Raw genomic sequence first — 17,156 nt, 5'->3', positions numbered from 1 at the left:
ATCGAGTGGGCCCGGTGATACCTCTCCGTCATACGGAGTGACAAATCCCAGTCTTGATCCGTGTCAACCCAACAGACACTTTTGGAGATACCCGTAGTATACCTTTATAGTCACCCAGTTACGTTGTGACGTTTGGTACACCCAAAGCACTCCTACGGTATCCGGGAGTTACACGATCTCATGGTCTAAGGAAAAGATACTTGACATTGGAAAACTCTAGCAAACGAACTATACGATCTTATGCTATGTTTAGGATTGGGTCTTGTCCATCACATCATTCTCCTAATGATGTGATCTCGTTATCAATGACATCCAATGTCCATAGTCAGGAAACCATGACTATCTGTTGATCAACGAGCTAGTCAACTAGAGGCTTACTAGGGACATGTTGGTGTCTATTATTCACACATGTATTACGATTTCCGGATAACACAATTATAGCATGAATAAAAGACAATTATCATGAACAAGGAAATATAATAATAATCCTTTTATTATTGCCTCTAGGGCATATTTCCAACATCGACGACGGTCATCGTGGTCGAGTCGATGATCATACTGCCCACGGTTCCTGTACTGATCCTGCTGGTATCCACGTCCCTCACGCCGCGAAGGCGATCTTGGGCTGTGAGCAGATTGGACAGTATCCGCCACCACAGACCTGCTATGAATCATATTCCGTGATTGAGATACTGTTGTATTCTGCTCCCCCGCTGCCTGGAGTAAAGCCCGGATCTGCATTAAACCTCGGCCAGCTTCTGACTGGGAAGGTTGAATTGATTCTGCTATTCGAGCTGCAGTTGTGAGATTCTGGATCGGAGTTCGGTATACCTGAGTCGAAGGCGAAAAAAGTTGTCGTCGACTGGACTCGGGAATCCGCTGTCGAGCACACTCGTCGAGTGCGCGCTGGAGGTTCTCCAGTCGAGTGCGCTCAGCCAAGTTGGCCAGGTGCGCCTCCTCCAAGGCCTGGGCCTCGGGGGTTTCTCCAACGATAGGAGTGTGAAGTGCATCCATATTGCGGCAGCGAAGATCTTCCCTCCGCTGTGAAGAGATGGGTTCAGGGCGATACTCCTCGTGGACATGTGATGGATCGCTGACGCCATCGCCACCGTCTTCACGGGTGAAGCCAGGACGACTGCGTGGTCCATTGACCATCAAGACTTCCGCCGCGGGGTCGCTGCTGTCGCACTCGGATGTTGTCTCGACGGAGCCAGTCAAACAGGCCGTAGAGAGTTTCATCGGGCTCGATTGCCGCGATTTGTGGGGTGGCCGATTGGCGAGCCACCGCATGCGGCACCCACCGCTGAAGCCGCGACCGACCGGATCGCTGGCACCGGCGAACAACGGGAAGCGAGGATGCCGTAGGAGCCGACCGATACTGAGTCGACGACTGTCGAAGAAGGACACCGCGGACGCAGGCGTGGAAGTGTGTCGCCCCGCGGACGGGGAGCGCCCCGATGTCGAGTGGAGCCTCGTGGAGCCAAGCGGAGTCGTCGGCGATGAAGACGAGCGCGCCGAGACAGATCTCGCGGCCTTCAGCCAATCCTCCACCTGAAACCATGATGATGGGAATCGGAAGAATCGAACTTCTCCAATAAACTGCTAAGACGCCTGCCTCACGGTGGGCGCCAACTGTCATGGTTCTAAGACTGACAGTAGAATGGGGGTAGGTATGAGGAGGCAAGTTCCTAGCTATGGAGTAGTTGTACACACGAGTTTTACGAGTTCAGGCCCTTCTCGGAAGAAGTAACAGCCCTACGTCTCGGTGCCCGGAGGCGGTCGACTGTATTGTGTGTGTGTGTGTGTGTGTGTGTGTGTGTGTGTTTACAAAAGATGCGAACCCTTATGCCTGTGGAGGGGGGTGGCTTATATAGAGTGCGCCAGGACCCCAGCCGGCCCATGTTACAAAGGGTTTAAGGTACATTAAAGGGGAGACGTTACTGGTGACACTAGTAAATAAAGAGACGTAATGATCATTAAAGCTATGAGGTGATGTCCGACCGTTGCAGTCCGGGGCGACCTTAGACCTTCTGGTGGTCGAGTGACAGTCTCCGCGGTCGAGTGACTTCAAGTCTTCCGAGTGGAAGTCCTCATGGTCGAGTGGATGATGACTCCTCTTCGAACGCTTCTGGTTTTAGGGTTACGTCTTAGGGGAGGGTGTCTAGGTCAGGCCTATGACCCTACCCTAGGTACATATCTTCATCAGTCATCACCTCCCAAAGCTTCCCTTCATCCCATGTCAGTGCAGGGTTTCGAACGATACCCCATCGGGATTGAAGCACACCAAAAGCACGTTCCACATCCTTTCTAGCACTCTTGCATTTGGGAAAATCTCTTTCTCTTCTCACCTTGGGGGTTCAAGATTGTCTTCACAAAAGTTGACCACTGAGGATATATACCATCAGCTAGATAGTATCCCTGGTTGTACTGGTGGCCGATGATCTCAAAGTTGACAGATGGGGAGTGGCCTTCTGCAAGCCTTACGAAGACTGGAGAACGCTGCAGCACGCTAATATCATTGTGAGAACCTACCATGCCGAAGAAAGAATGTCATATCCAAAGATCCTACGAAGCCACTGCTTCTAATATGACAGTGCACGCTTTGACATGCCCTTTGTACTGACCCTGCCAAGCAAATGGGCAGCTCTTCCACTCCCGGTGCATACAATCGATGCTGGCAAGCATGCCTGGAAAGCCCCTAGTTGCGTTGGTTGCCAACAATCTCTTTGTATCAGCGACAGTTGGCTGCCTCAAGTACTCAGGGCCAAACACTGCCACCACGACCTTGCAGAACTTGTATAGTGACAGCAGACATGTGGACTCACTCATACGCACATACTCATCCACCAGATCGCCTGGAATTCCATATGCAAGCATGCGGATGGCCGCGGTGCATTTCTGGCAAGAGGAGAATCCAAGCTTGCCAAGGGCATCCGTCTTGCACTCGAAGTATGGGTCATGAGCAACCACTCCCTCTCGGATATGATTGAACACATGCCTTGTCATATGAAAACGGCGACGGAATTTATCCGGCTTGAAGAGCGGGGTGTTCGCATAGTAATCGGCATAGAGCAGGGTGTGGCCTCTCTCCCTGTTGCAATTCAGGTTAGGAGCACGGCCAGGGAGTGACCCCTATACTGAGGAAGCTGTCATTCAATGTGGTCCTGAACGACCAGTGCAGCCACCACAAGATCTTCATCATCCAACGATGAATCGTCCGATGAATAAATGAAGTGGTGGAAGAAAAATTCATCTCCACTGTCCATACCTTTGTGGGCAAAGCGTCGAACACCTTGCGGTCGTGGTGGCAAAGAGGCCGCGATGATCACCTCGGTGCAACAAGGGTGGTTGGCGGCCGACTACTGGCTACTCTGGAGCACTCATCGGAAGCTGCCGTGGCCGCCGTGGTACATCACCGGCGGTCATATCCCCTCTTCCACCGGCTACGACGGCGACGGCCAAATCTCCTCCAATCGACGGCCAAAACTACGGCGACGGCCAAATCTCCTCCAATCAACGGCCAAAACTACGGCGAAAGCGCAGGCGTGGTGGCAGCCATGTCGAGATGTGGTTTGGTATGGACGACCGGGGGGTGCGCAGTGAGGGGGCAGCCGGAGAATAGTGGCGGTGCCGGCAACGGGGTGGGGCGAGGAGAGAGGGTGGAGGCGTTGGAAGCGAAGGGACTGCTAGTGTCCCCGACAGACGGGCCACGGGGGGGGGGGGCAAGGGCGTGCCGGGGGGTGCACAGTGAGGAGGCAGCCGGAGAATAGTGGCGGCGCCGGCGACGGGGTGGGGCGGGGAGAGAGGATGGAAGCGTTGGAAGCAAAAGGACTGCTAGTGTCCCCGACAGGCGGGCCATGGGGGGACAAGGGCGTGCGTCAACCCCGTCCGCGTGATGTCCATTTCACCCCATACTCGGCACAAGTTTAGACCGATGATGGGTTGAAAACGGACGAAATCCAAACATTTGTCCGTTTGGGGTCGCGCATTGGCCCACACTATTCATCCGTTCTATCCCGTCTATCCCACCCGGACAGGATAGGTCGCGCACTGGAGTTCACGTTATGCCCCGCTATTCAAGAAGAAAAAAACTTATACATCCCGTGCTGCCAAACACGCCAGACAATATTCAGAAAAGCACGCTAGGTGTTCAGCGAGCTACCTTATGACATAACAAATTAAAATGGTGGAGCCTACTTATTTCAAGAACAAATCACTGACAGAAACATCTGGGATAGAAGAGTGCACCTTTTACCCGACAGAAACATTCTTGATACTTTTTCCACGAGTCAATATGACAGCTTATACAGAGTACAGTAAGGCTACAACGAGAGAATTCTCAGGCGAAGATATCAGCACATATGATTGCTACAGCAAGGGCGGTGATAAATTACAGTTCGGATGTCATCCGTTAAGGAAAAAAAAGGAGGGAAAACTTCTTTTCCGGGTGAGAAATAACACCAAACACTGACACCGACCATGCCCAGTGCAGGCAGATTCTAATCTTTTAACTCTATCTTTCGGTAAGATAACCGAGGCAGGTAGCCCAGTACCATAGTTGCATAATACACAGGGAACCAACTACTGTTGCAACATACAGCCGCGAGCTGAGATGCTTGCCATCGCCTATGATTCCTTTCCATGGCACCCTTGGTGCAAAAGCACCAATGCTTGGACACAAGAGAGCAAGCGATTGACGCTCCATAAGCAATGAGCCCAGTGAGGGCAGCTGCACCATCATCATATTGAACTTGTATTTCCGATCAATCTATTGAGAGGGTTTCCAGTCATACTGAAGATTATTGAAGCTATTTGCAGCTCTAAGTCCACCCAACAGCTGATTTCCTATGTCATGCTGTTGCTGATGCTGCTGGTGCTGGTGCTGGTTCTGCTGCTGCTGCTGCTGGCCCAACTGTGATAGGTCATGTGCACTGTGATGCATCCCCATCCCCATCCTGCCATTCATTGCCATCCCACTGTTTGCCATTGCATTGTTTGCCATTGCCATTCTCAGTCCACTAGCTGCACTATTTGAACCAAATCCACCCATGGCCCCAAATCCCATTCCTCCCACTCCTGAGTGATTTGTGACCGCATTACCAACTAAGCAGTTAACCCCATTAATACCAGGGGCAAGTCCGTTTGGTCTCTTCATGTCATTCGCTCCATGGCCAACACCATTCATTTGTGATGACATCATCTCTTGCAAGATTCTCTGAACCGAGCTTTGGGAATCACTTGGCTCAGGTTCCTGAGCCCGAGTTGCAGGTGGCTGCATTGGAGGCAAGTTTGATGATGATACTGCTGGGGAACTGAGTTGGTTTGTGTTCTGAGGGGCGGGCATCATGTTGTTATTGGATGATGTGGGCACCTGGGAAGAGAAAGAGGGAGACGGATTTGACTGCAATGAACTTGTAGAGTTCACCTTGGGAATCACGCCATCATCTCCACTGTTATACAGACCGTTTACGGTGCCCATTGGATGATCTTGTCTAGAATTCACTGAACCTTGGAGGAGCCCAACAACAGATGGCGAGGGTGCAGATGTAGAGGGTGCACACGTCAAAGAACTATTTGATGTCACGTCTGCATTGGCAGAGGCAGAAGCCTGCACACCAGCCATAGGAGCAGAATTTTGGCCACTCTGGTTTGAACTCTGGGGAACAGATTGCTGCTCTTCAGGCTGTTGCTGCTGTGGTTGAAGAGGGTTAATACCTGCTGGACTCCTCCGAGGAAAGTTATGAAGGCTATCTGAAATAGAAATAACAGCAAGTGTTACATATGGCCAAACAAACATAAATTAGCAAATAGAAGGCCATAATACGACGAGAAATCACAGGCTGCTGAATGGCATACCAACATGCTACTGTGTTTTGTGTGACTAGGAACTAAATCAGCAGGAACCAGGCAACTCAGTTCCCCAGCCATTCCCATGAGGATCAGGGGCAGGCACCAATGGTCTAGGAGTATTTAGAAGTTGTTTCCTACCGGAGATGCAATGTTAACTATATAGTTTATATGGTAATCAGGTGATTACAGTTTCCTTCCTACGGAAGTGGTTGGAAAACTTGAAATCACCGGCCACGTCATGCCTTGCAAAGAGCATCCATGGGACCTGCGTGGGAGGTGTTTGGCTGGTGACCTGGATAGCCTGGCTCAGGTGCTTGAGGAGTTTGAGCACCTTGAGTGTGGCAGCTGCAGCCTGGGAGCTAATACCGACCTAACAAAGGCAGATGGGAGAGATGAGCAATGGCAGCAAGCTGTGTGCCGCCACCGCATCAAAGCTCTGTCGTTATAGGGCCTGCCTTTGCCGCATACGAGCTCCAGCACTCATCAAGAGGCTGCGACGAGAGACCATCCGGCCACCAAGAGGCTGGCCCACCACTGATGCCTATCACTGCAGATTTGGGATTTCTTCATGCCGCATGTTGATGTAGTTGGGAATATTTTATTCGTTATGCTCAGCGAGTTATGGGTCAATTAGGATGTTTATGAGCCATTACAGTAGGTATTGTGGATTAATTGGGCAGGTTAAAGGGTCCAAAGACAGGGGATAGAGCACTCGATCTCTCATCCCTGAAATGGAAGAGAGGCTCCGAGTCTTGAGAAGTTTTGCTATCTTACTGATTGATCCAACATTCACAATGCCAGCTCGCTTTGTCAGACAGCCTTGACTGTACTAGACTCCTTGATCAACCAAACTGGACTTTAACTCAAAAACTGGATGCATGCGGATAGACTAACCAACTCGAACTCTTATCTGTATATAATATATATCTAGCATGGTGGTCCCTATGAATTAGGTGGACCTGCTAGTACCCTGCAAGACTCTTAACTTCCTAACATCTCAACTCCTAATGACTGTCATATACATTCCTTAATTGCTTGGTTTTGTGCAGCTGGCTTACCAACCACAATTCTTCTGCACATATAATGATGTGATCGGCATAAAGCCCGCCATGTTTGTTACCGCTCAGTACTCTTTCATGCCCAGGTCACCAAACAAACACTTATACCCCAGGCTAATCCAGTTAATGGGTCAAGGCAAAATAATCAACATCACAGGCTGAAGCCAGGCACCACTCTTTCCCAGGCATACCAATGTAGCCTTTTATAGTGATGAATGGAATAACGGCAGCATGAAACGATAGTTGCAGTGATTTCTCACCAAAACCGAATGCTCACCTACCTTATAACTACCCTAAGGTACTCCCTCCGTCCCAAAATGTAAGATCATTTTTTACACTCATTTTTTACACTAGTGTCAAAAATGATCTTGCATTTTGAGACGGAGGGAGTATTTAAGAGGCATGCCTACACATGTAGAAAATGTACCACAAGGAAACTTGACTAAATAAATAATGGTAATTAAAAATAGAGCCCAAAGAACACTAATTCCGGTGTTGTGAGTGTAGAGTGGTATGCGGGAGTTTGCGCCATCCTGATGATATGAGATGTGATAAATCAACAAAGTAAAATGATTAAGATGTCATACTGATTGGTCCAGATCCAGTCTGCCTGCTATAGTCAATCAGATCTTTCATGCAGTTTACCACCTCCGCAATCTGAGAGTATCAACGTTTTGCATGAAAAAAATAGGAGCTTATGGTCAGAAAAAAGTGCATACTTATGAAACAATTTAGAAAATATAACACATGAATGGAAACTATATCAGATTAGAGTGTACCTGAAGGCAGCGGACATATCTTTTTGTATATCCTAAATCATTTACCAAAGGCACCTCCAAGGCTTTAGCCAGTTGGCGCGCACATGCAACAAACCTAATTGTACAAGATTGCAATAAGTATATAGCATGAACTTGAAAAGTACAATGAAAATTGATGGAGTTGGTGAAAGGTAATAGTTACTCAAAGAAACAGTCAGCAAGGAAAGTAAGAACAACTGAACAAGTGTCCTGTTATATAGCATGAACTTGAAAAGTACAATGAAAATTGATGGGAGTTGGTGAAAGGTAATATTCAGTAGGAAACTAAAAGGATAGCAACTAACTAAAAGGAAATATCTAATATATAAACAAATCATTATAATCTCTAACGTGGTGTTTCTAGTTTTCTACATTATGGCCTGATTTATTGCTGCTGTGTCAGACAGGCCCAGGTGCTTGAGATCTCATCATTGAGCTGTGGTGGTGGTCATGGTTTAAACCCTGGGTAACCCCTCCATCGCATCAAGCAAGAGAATGCACATATTTAGAAAAAAATTCTTGACAAATGAAAATAAAAATATCTAATATAGAAAATAATCATAATGATCAATTATTTGGTTCCTAAAATATGCGATTTTTAGCCAGATGAAGCCCGTGTGCACATGATAAGGGTTATTGTAGCACCTAGCTATAGCATGTAGGTTTGCAGTAGTCGTCCTCCCTTTCAAACACTTGGATCATGGGTGCTCATCGCCAAGACTGAGATGAATTACCAACTCCTTTACTTTTGCAAAGCTCACCGGGCACACTTAACTAGTCATGTGCCTATTTGGCAAGAGGAACTTATTTGACAACTTCTATAAGCCCTTAGGACCTGAGACAAGCTGGCACACAGCACTAGCCTTTTCATCCTGTTTTGCTTAAAACAGTAAATCCAGTTGGTTTGGTTTGATCATAAAGGGTGATATGATAAAAACCAAGTCAACTATGGCAGTCAAAAATACTGAATGGCTCAAGAGGAGCTACCACATGTATACATCTTGTGTTATGGGCTAAAAAGTAAAGAGGTACCCCCAGTCCGTGCATAGCATGGGTGTTAATAGGCCTCTGAGACACTCTTCAACGTCAGGGACAAGCAATGCCGCGGGATTGTTGAAACCAAGTGCCTTTGCCCGTCTTCAGACCTTTACCCTACCCACATTATCTTGTTTTGGACTAAGGTCCGCATTATCTTGGCTCTCACCTTGCCATGACGTCCAATGCATCTAAAACAACTCACTGTGGAAACTAGCTCCACCGAACAAATGGCTCCTTTACAGGGAAGGCAGATAATAAATTTTAACAGAACAGACACGTATACATGAAGAAAAGAAGTGGACAAACCATTAACGAAAATATAATAGATAGCACCAGCATCAGTTTGGCTAAACCAAATGACAAGAGAATATGTAAATTTGAATTCAGGAAAGAACTTCAGATGAAAAATATTAAGCACATCAGAGCCGATCTCCTTACGAGTTGCAATTATTCTGCATGTCCTGGGTCGTTAAACTCGTTGAACTTTGAGCAGCAGCCTGGTATTTTTGTACAACCGTGCCAAGCTGACTAACCTGAATTAAACACCACAGTGCAAAAATATAGCAGATGTTCAATCCAAATTGAATATAAATAACAAGATCCATGACCTGTGAGTAAAAATATGTCTAGCGATAAAAAAAATCATACCTGAGGTATTATTGATCTCCGCGGAATCAGTTCCTCATGACGCCTAGCACAAAACTCCCAAGATGCAATCTTCAATCGAAGGAAATGGTACAGGATTGTGCAATATATGTTAGTCCAAAAGACACCACTTATTCAAGAATAGTATCATAAGAAGAACCGATATAATGACAGGAAGAAGAACAACGTACAAAATTGAATAACAGTACCTTGAGGTCTGGATTAAAAACTATCCTTAGATGCCCCTCACGTACCACGCGCAATTGATCAAAGACACTTTCCTGGATTGCTTTTGCATAATCCAAAATAATCTGTCCAGATGCATTCTGGGATTCGCGTGGCATATCAATATACAATAGTTCTTCCAATGTACCACTCGCATATTTGATTTGGCATAGTCGCGGTAAGACCTCTACTGTTGTCTCTGTAAAGATAAGAACATAAGATCAAACCAGAAACACGAGTAAGAGAGGAGGATGCACAAAATTAAATGATGCTTACCAAAGCCCCGGCCAGGCTTTCGATTGCATATTTCGCAGTGCCAGACATCCTGGAGGTGCAAACAAATAAGGAAAGTTATAAATAAGAATTTAAAAGGCAAATTATACTCAAAACACCTATGTGTTACTCCAAATTCTCTAAGGCTATGACTAACTAATAGAACTGAATTTACTTGCATAAATCAAATATAGGAGAACAGAAGAGAAAGAGATGCATATTCTTTTTAGCAGTCGGAGCAAGACACCACCTGAGGGAAAACTCCAGTAGTTTGACGACCACTTCCATAGAGAGACACACACCACCTCTTTTTAGCAGTTGGAGCAAAATACTCATTGACAAAGTTTCTCCAGTACTCTATATTGTTATCCTGCATCAAAAGGAATGGGTAAATACCCTAAGTTGTAAGTACATGCCTTTTGCTTGGAGCACAAAATTACTTGTTCGAAACAAACAAACAGACAAACAAAATCTTTTACCTGTGGTCTGTTCTGTTGATGATACATGTAATGGGTCAATCTTTTTGCACAGGTACCTGGCTCATAAGGAGCCAGCTTTCCTGGGGCTCTCATGTTTAGACTCTGTTGACGAAGTAACTGCTGCTGCTGCTGCTGCTGTTGTTGCTGCTGCTGCTGTTGCTGTTGTAATTGGTTTCTCTGTAAAGGCAGATTCTTTAGAATCTGTTGGTGTTGCTGCTGATGCTGCTGCTGCATATGCAAAAGACGCTGCTGTTGCAAGAGGTTCAGTTGGGCAGCCGCAGCAGCTTGAGGGTTCTGCTTCGTGAGTTGCAACAAGTGGTGATGGTGCTGCTGTTGTTGCTGCTGTTGCTGCAAGAATGCTGATGGGTCGGAACTCGACTGCTCCATCTTGACTGCACCCAAACCCCTCAACCCTTGCAACTGCTGCGACTCAAATTTTACATTTCCAGCATTGCGGATCATCTGGGCTGGGCCATTCTGGTCAGGCAGCCCCATCTGCTGTTCTAATTTGACTCCACCAATGCTGCCACCATTCTCCAACTTCACTGCAGCCTGCGGCTGCGACTGCTGTGACGGCAACTGCTGCTGGTTGTAAGACATCGGCAGTTGATGTTGTTGATGTTGTTGCTCTTGCTGGTGCTGCAAATCCCGCACATCCATCTGCTGCTGCTGCAGGATATCTGAACCTAGGTGATTGCCCAAACTAACCTGCGAGGAGGAGGATGGAAACGACATAGGATCGGATCCTCCAGTGCCAGTAAAATCACCAGCGCCATCAAGGCCCCCTCTCTGCTGAAGGGTATTCATCGGAAGCCCACCGTTTGGCATTTGTCCTGGACTTGGAACAGGGCTCCCATTTCCAAACGATGACCGATTAAGCAGGGAGGAGACATTAGAGGTTGCTCCCAGCAAGCCATTTCCACCAAACTGAGACCTTGGGGAGACGAGAGATGAGAACGGGGACTGCGACTGAAGCATGCCGCCACCCCCACCCATTCCCTGTTGGCCACCACTGAGCAGGCTAGAACTTGTCCGGAGAAGTGAGGCACCGCCTACTGGCTGCCCAGGCCCCATTGGGTTCGGCGGCCCTGACGATACCATCGTTGCAGGCAATGGGAGAGCTAGGAACTCAGCAGAAACTACTCCCAAGATCGAGCGCGTCACCACTCACCTCGCCATCCTTTCAGCACGGAACGGCCGCAAGATCCGCCAAAATTGGGCAGGAACAAGGCAGCAAACCCTGAAAACAACCAGAGACTACAGCTTTAGGACACAAGCATTGGATCTAGAGTGGTATCTCCAGCACAAATCTACTGAGCACCAATCCACACCACCCAAAATCAACCATAGAAAGAACATAAACGAGCATCCAAAGCAAACTTGTACTCCTCAAATCCGCCACGACTAAAGCAAAGAAAACAGCACCAAATCCAACTCCCCCCCCCCCCCCCCCCACCCAACACACACAAAAAAAAACGAGCAAGGCACCAGACACGAGCAGAATTAAGCAACCCCAACTCCCCGACTAGATCGCAGCATCCCGAGCGCAAACACGCAAAATGAGAAAACAATTAAGGAGCAGCAGCATCAACAGCGACCTCGTCACCGAAAACCCACGGAGCGAAACACGCCGGAACCCGACGCCGCTCACCGGCGCAACCAGCCAGCAAAATCCAGTCCGCCCCGAATCCGGCGATCCAGAGCTCGAACCCGCGCCAAATCGCGCGGCGAGGCCCGCAGGGACGCGCCGTCGGCCGCGCACTGCCGCGAGGAGCAGCACTACCACCACCGCCGCCGCCGCGCCGGATAAGCTCCGCTCCGGCTAGGGTTTAGGCTTCCCCGCTGCGCTGCCGCTCGGAGGGAGATAACAGCGGGATAAAAAAATTCAGTTCGTTAAAAAAATCTTTCCCTCTCGTCCCTGTGTGCGAGCGACGGGATTTGGGTCTGTGGACTGGAGGAGGGAGGGAGGAGGGGAGGCGGAGCGAGGAGGAGAGAGAAAGCGAGACGAAACAGGAGAGAGGGAGAGAGAAGGGAGGCGGAAGCAGAAAATTCTGAGGCTTTGTCCTTGCGGACGTCAAAATTCCCATTCGATTTGATTAAGATCCGGGGGGCGCGACCTCGAGGATTCCATGCTCCGGTCGCCGAAGCGTAGGGCCAGCCCCGCGGGGGGCCCGCGGGGTGGTGAGAGGGTAGGTGGGTGGGTGCGGTGGAGCTGGGTCTGATTAGGATGGTGTTTTTCTTTCTGCTCGGGTGTTTTGTTTTCGGTTTTGGTTGTGTGATGCGCTGCTGAGGTTAAAAGAAGTCAATGGAGCGCGTGCTCCGTGCCCATGCCATGGCCAACGGTGTGGCACCGCCCAGGGATATCCTCCTCTTGTCACGCACGTTGCGATGAAAACGCAGGTGGAGCTTTAGTAAACTCCGAGTCAGACTTTCTTTAGTATACTATAGGTCGACTTTTTTCTAGTCTAGTCTAGTAAATAAAAGCATCTAAACAATGCAGAGGTTTTTACAATTAGTTGTCATTCATGTAAGAAAAAATATTGATGAGTTAAAAGGGACAGACTGATGGAACACGTGAAGTTTATCTTTCGCTCAACTTTTCGTTGTGGAAAAGATGGATGTCTTATGTGATGTATTCCTGAAATTAGGCCTACTCCACCGCACGATCCCAAACGGACGTCTGGTTTGACCGGATTTTGTCTCTTTAGGGCGGCAATATGTTCCTCATGTCCGTGTTTGTCCGTTGGGTCGTGGGTGCGTTCAACGCGCGGCCGCACCCCAAATCATGTCCGAGGTGGATGTGGATAAAAAACAAAAAAAGTTAAATAAAATGCCTAAAAAGTAAATAAACGCAGTTAAAAAACTTAAAACATATTTAGGGGTCACGGCCACAAAACGGCCCAGTTTGACGGTCCACTTAAACGGCCCAGTTCCATAATTAACATAAAAACAAAAGGCTGCCCGCGCGCTCCTGTTGCGCATGTCCATGCCGTGGCCGTCGCCGTCTTCAGTAGCCGATGGTGTCGTCGTCGTTACTGACAAGGTCGACGTAGTCCGGCGGCGTTCACAGGTGGCCCGGCGGTCCTTGGTGCACGGGGGTGATGTCTACTATACAACCTTGTTCTTGTAGACGTTGTTGGGCCTCCAAGTGCAGAGGTTTGTAGGACAGTAGCAAATTTCCCTCAAGCGAATGACCTAAGGTTTATCAATCCGTGGGAGGCGTAGGATGAAGATAGTCTCTCTCAAGCAAGCCTGCAACCAAATAACAAAGAGTCTCTTGTGTCCCCAACACACCCAATACAATGATAAATTGTATAGGTGCACTAGTTTGGCGAAGAGATGGTGATACAAGTGCAATATGGATGGTAGATATAGGTTTTTGTAATCTAGAAATATAAAAACAGCAAGGTAACTAATGATAAAAGTGAGCACAAACGGTATTGCAGTGTGTTGAAACAAGGCCTAGGGTTCATACTTTCACTAGTGCAAGTTCTCTCAACAATAATAACATAATTGGATCATATAACTATCTCTCAACATGCAACAAAGAGTCACTCCAAAGTCACTAATAGCTGAGAACAAACGAAGAGATTATGGTAGGGTACGAAACCACCTCAAAGTTATCCTTTCTGGTCGATCTATTCAAGAGTCTGTAGTAAAATAACACGAAGCTATTCTTTCCGTTCATCTATCATAGAGTTCATACTAGAATAACACCTTAAGACACAAATCAACCAAAACCCTAATGTCTAGATACTCCAATGTCACCTCAAGTATCCATGGGTATGATTATACGATATGCATCACACAATCTCAGATTCATCTATTCAACCAACACAAAGAATTTCAAAGAGTGCCTCAAAGTTTCTACCGGAGAGTTAAGACGAAAACGTGTGCCAACCCCTATGCATAGGTTCATGGGTGGAACCCGCAAGTTGATCACCAAAACATACATCAAGTGGATCAATGGAAATACCCCATTGTCACCACGGGCATCCCATGCAAGACATACATCAAGTGTTCTTAAATCCTTAAAGACTCAATCCGATAAGATAACTTCAAAGGGAAAACTCAATCCATTATAAGAGAGTAGAGGGGGAGAAACATCATAAGATCCAGCTATAATAGCAAAGCTCGCGATACATCAAGATCGTATCACCTCAAGAACACGAGAGAGAGAGAGATCAAACACATAGCTACTGGTACATACCCTCAACCCCGAGGGAGAACTACTCCCTCCTCGTCATGGAGAGCGCCAGGATGATGAAGATGGCCACTGGAGAGGGATTCCCCCTGCGATAGGGTGCCGGAATGGGTCTAGATTGATTTTCGGTGGCTACGGAGGCTTCTGGCGGCGGAACTCCCGATCTATCCTGCTCTCCGATGGTTTTAGGGTATATGGGTATATATAGAAGGAAGAAGTACGTCGGTCGATCTTCGGGCTGTCCACGAGGCAGGGGGCGGGCCCAGGGGGTGGGCACGCCCCCCACCCTTGTGGGCAGCCCAGGACTCTCCTGGTCCATCTCCGATACTATGTGGGCTTCGTCTGGTCCAAAAATAAGTTTCGTGAAGTTTCAAGTCAATCAGACTCCGTTTGATTTTTCTTTTCTGTGATACTCTAAAACAAGGAAAAACCAAAAACTGGCACTGGGCTCTAGGTTAATAGGTTAGTCCCAAAAATCATATAAAATACTCCCTTCGTCCGGAAAAAGTTGTCCAGCCGTAGTTCAACTTTCTTTTTTGCAAAAAACCCCTCAGGGATATAATTCTCGTGCAAATCACCCCGCCTCCACCTTTCTTCTTCCCTATCGGCACCGTCGAAAGCTTCCCCAAGCGGAGCCGCCGTCAGGCCTCGCGCGCTACCGCCGGCCCAGCTCGCAGGAGAAGCGCCACCGCCCACCTGCGCCGCCTCTGCCTACCTGCGCCGCCGCCGCTCACCTGCATCACCTCTGCATAACGTGTACGGCCTCCGCCACCTCGCCGGAGCCCCCCACCACCGACCTCCATCTCCTATGCCGGCGCCGGCCTCCATCTCTCCTCTGTGCAGCACAGGTAATGCCACCCATTGAAAAGACGGCGTACAGGAGTCACGCCCGAGCTCCCGCCGGTGCGCTTCCTCTGGCTGGTGCGCTTCCTCCATCGGCGCGCTTCCTCTGGCCGCCGCCACCCACCTGCTCGCAGGACGAGTGCCGCCTCCCACCTCTGTTGCTGCCTCTGCTTCTAATCGATTGGCCTCGACTTCTTCCCGCCTCCTCTTCTGCCTCTGCTGGTACTACTCCATGACTTTCTGTAGCGACCCGACCTCAAAAGGTCAAGTCTCTGTGCTTCAGTGTCATCCCTGAATCGGTAATGCTGACACACATAGTACTCGAGGATTTATAACAGAGTAGCAATCACACACTTATTACATCGAAATGTCTCCAAAGAGAACTTATTACAATAAATATGGCTTAAGGCCATCTGATACGATAACGGCGGAAGGCTTGGAAGATAAAGTGAGTCCATCAACTCCAACGACATAGCTGAGTTGCACGGCAACGACCTAACGAACCTTACTCCTCGTCTGAAAAGTCTGCAACATAATACGTTGCAGCCCGAAAACGGGTCAGCACATGGAATGTGCTGGCAAAGTAGCATAGTAGAGCAAGAACAGAATAATGCTATCACTACATGCATATTTGGCTGGTGGAAAGCTCTATGGTTATAGTTTTTGCGAAAAGCCAATTTTTTCCTACAACAAAGGAATAGATTTTTAATTTAACTATCATGGTAGTTGAAACATCATTGAGAAGGTTACTCCAACTCAATCCCAAATTAAAGTAATTATCAACCCAACAGTATTAAGTTAAAAGTGATGAGATACTTAAGATACTCCAAGTACTAGATACTCAAGATTGTCCATAACCGGGGACACGACTAACCATGATTAGTTTGTACACTCTGCAGAGGTTTGCACACTTTTCCCCGCAAGACTCGATTTCCTCCGTTGGATTTCTCGCACTACATGATGTTTGAGAAACGGATGACCGAGACACAGTCTTTCAGAAACATTAACTCTCTACTCCGGGCAGACCATACCAAACCTACAACCCACTACCTGCTGATCCACCTCTTCAAGAGCTTCACGTAACTTACTCAACTATGCTAGAGCCCATAATAGCTTGTGGCTGCACACAGAAGTTTCTAGCATGAATCATCTCAGTTCCCTTTGAGCCTGGGTGGCGGTCCATAGGAAAATCACACGGAACCCCGGGATTTCCAAAAATACAGGCAACACTGGGTACTCGAGGTGCCTCAATCCACCCAGATGTGTATTCAAGTTGCCACCTTAAGTTGAACCATTAATTAACAATCTCACATCTGTCATGGATTTCACTCACCCAAACCACGTCTACGAGCATAGCATAGCAGTATAAGCAATTCGTATGAGTAACTCCCAAGGTTTGAATATAACAGGGCAATAGGTTCTACCTCATCAACTACTTCCCAACCCACATGTTAATGACATCCTAACCATGCAATGTTTGAGGATTGGAGCTAATGCATAAAAACTGGGTGATAAAGGGATATGATCAAAGTGTTACTTGCCTTGCTGACGATCCGTGAAACCTAGGGACTCCAAATAACACGCTTCGCACTCCGGGAATTCTATCACAAACAAACAATAGCATACATAAGCAATCAAGCAAAGAAGCACGGATAAATCTCGAATAAGAAGATCTACTAGAAAGTTCAACTTAAGAACTCCAGTTAGCAAAAAAAATCAAATCAAACGGAGCAACAAAACTCAA

General features: G+C 47.8%; 2 protein-coding genes across 3 annotated transcripts; both read right to left on the bottom strand.

The window, feature by feature from the left end:
- Positions 1-503: 503 nt before the first annotated feature.
- On the bottom strand, positions 504-3,006 carry LOC147974972 (uncharacterized). The gene is made up of 3 exons (XM_087520219.1): positions 2,625-3,006; positions 2,349-2,528; positions 504-661 (listed from the first exon to the last, which is right to left on the bottom strand). The coding sequence occupies exons 1-3, from the start codon at positions 3,004-3,006 to the stop codon at positions 504-506; spliced, it is 720 nt and encodes a 239-aa protein (XP_087376345.1).
- A 1,243-nt stretch (positions 3,007-4,249) lies between these two features.
- On the bottom strand, positions 4,250-12,417 carry LOC125550884 (transcriptional corepressor SEUSS). 2 transcript variants are annotated; one of them, XM_048713993.2, is made up of 10 exons: positions 11,964-12,417; positions 10,366-11,605; positions 10,137-10,256; positions 9,890-9,938; positions 9,598-9,812; positions 9,392-9,460; positions 9,182-9,276; positions 7,688-7,781; positions 7,496-7,565; positions 4,250-5,751 (listed from the first exon to the last, which is right to left on the bottom strand). In XM_048713993.2, exons 2-10 carry the CDS (start codon positions 11,464-11,466, stop codon positions 4,769-4,771), a joined length of 2,796 nt encoding a protein of 931 aa, XP_048569950.1. In that variant the 5' UTR covers positions 11,467-11,605; positions 11,964-12,417; the 3' UTR covers positions 4,250-4,768. The 2 variants fall into 2 exon arrangements, with proteins under 2 accessions (XP_048569950.1, XP_048569951.1); XM_048713994.2 differs by having other exon boundaries at positions 12,017-12,417.
- Positions 12,418-17,156: the final 4,739 nt, after the last annotated feature.

This window comes from Triticum urartu, chromosome 4A, assembly GCF_056163025.1.
Source record: "Triticum urartu cultivar PI428250 chromosome 4A, HENAU_Tu73, whole genome shotgun sequence".
In the NCBI taxonomy this organism is placed as follows: Eukaryota; Viridiplantae; Streptophyta; class Magnoliopsida; order Poales; family Poaceae; genus Triticum; species Triticum urartu.
This window is presented reverse-complemented; position numbering and strand designations above follow the sequence as displayed.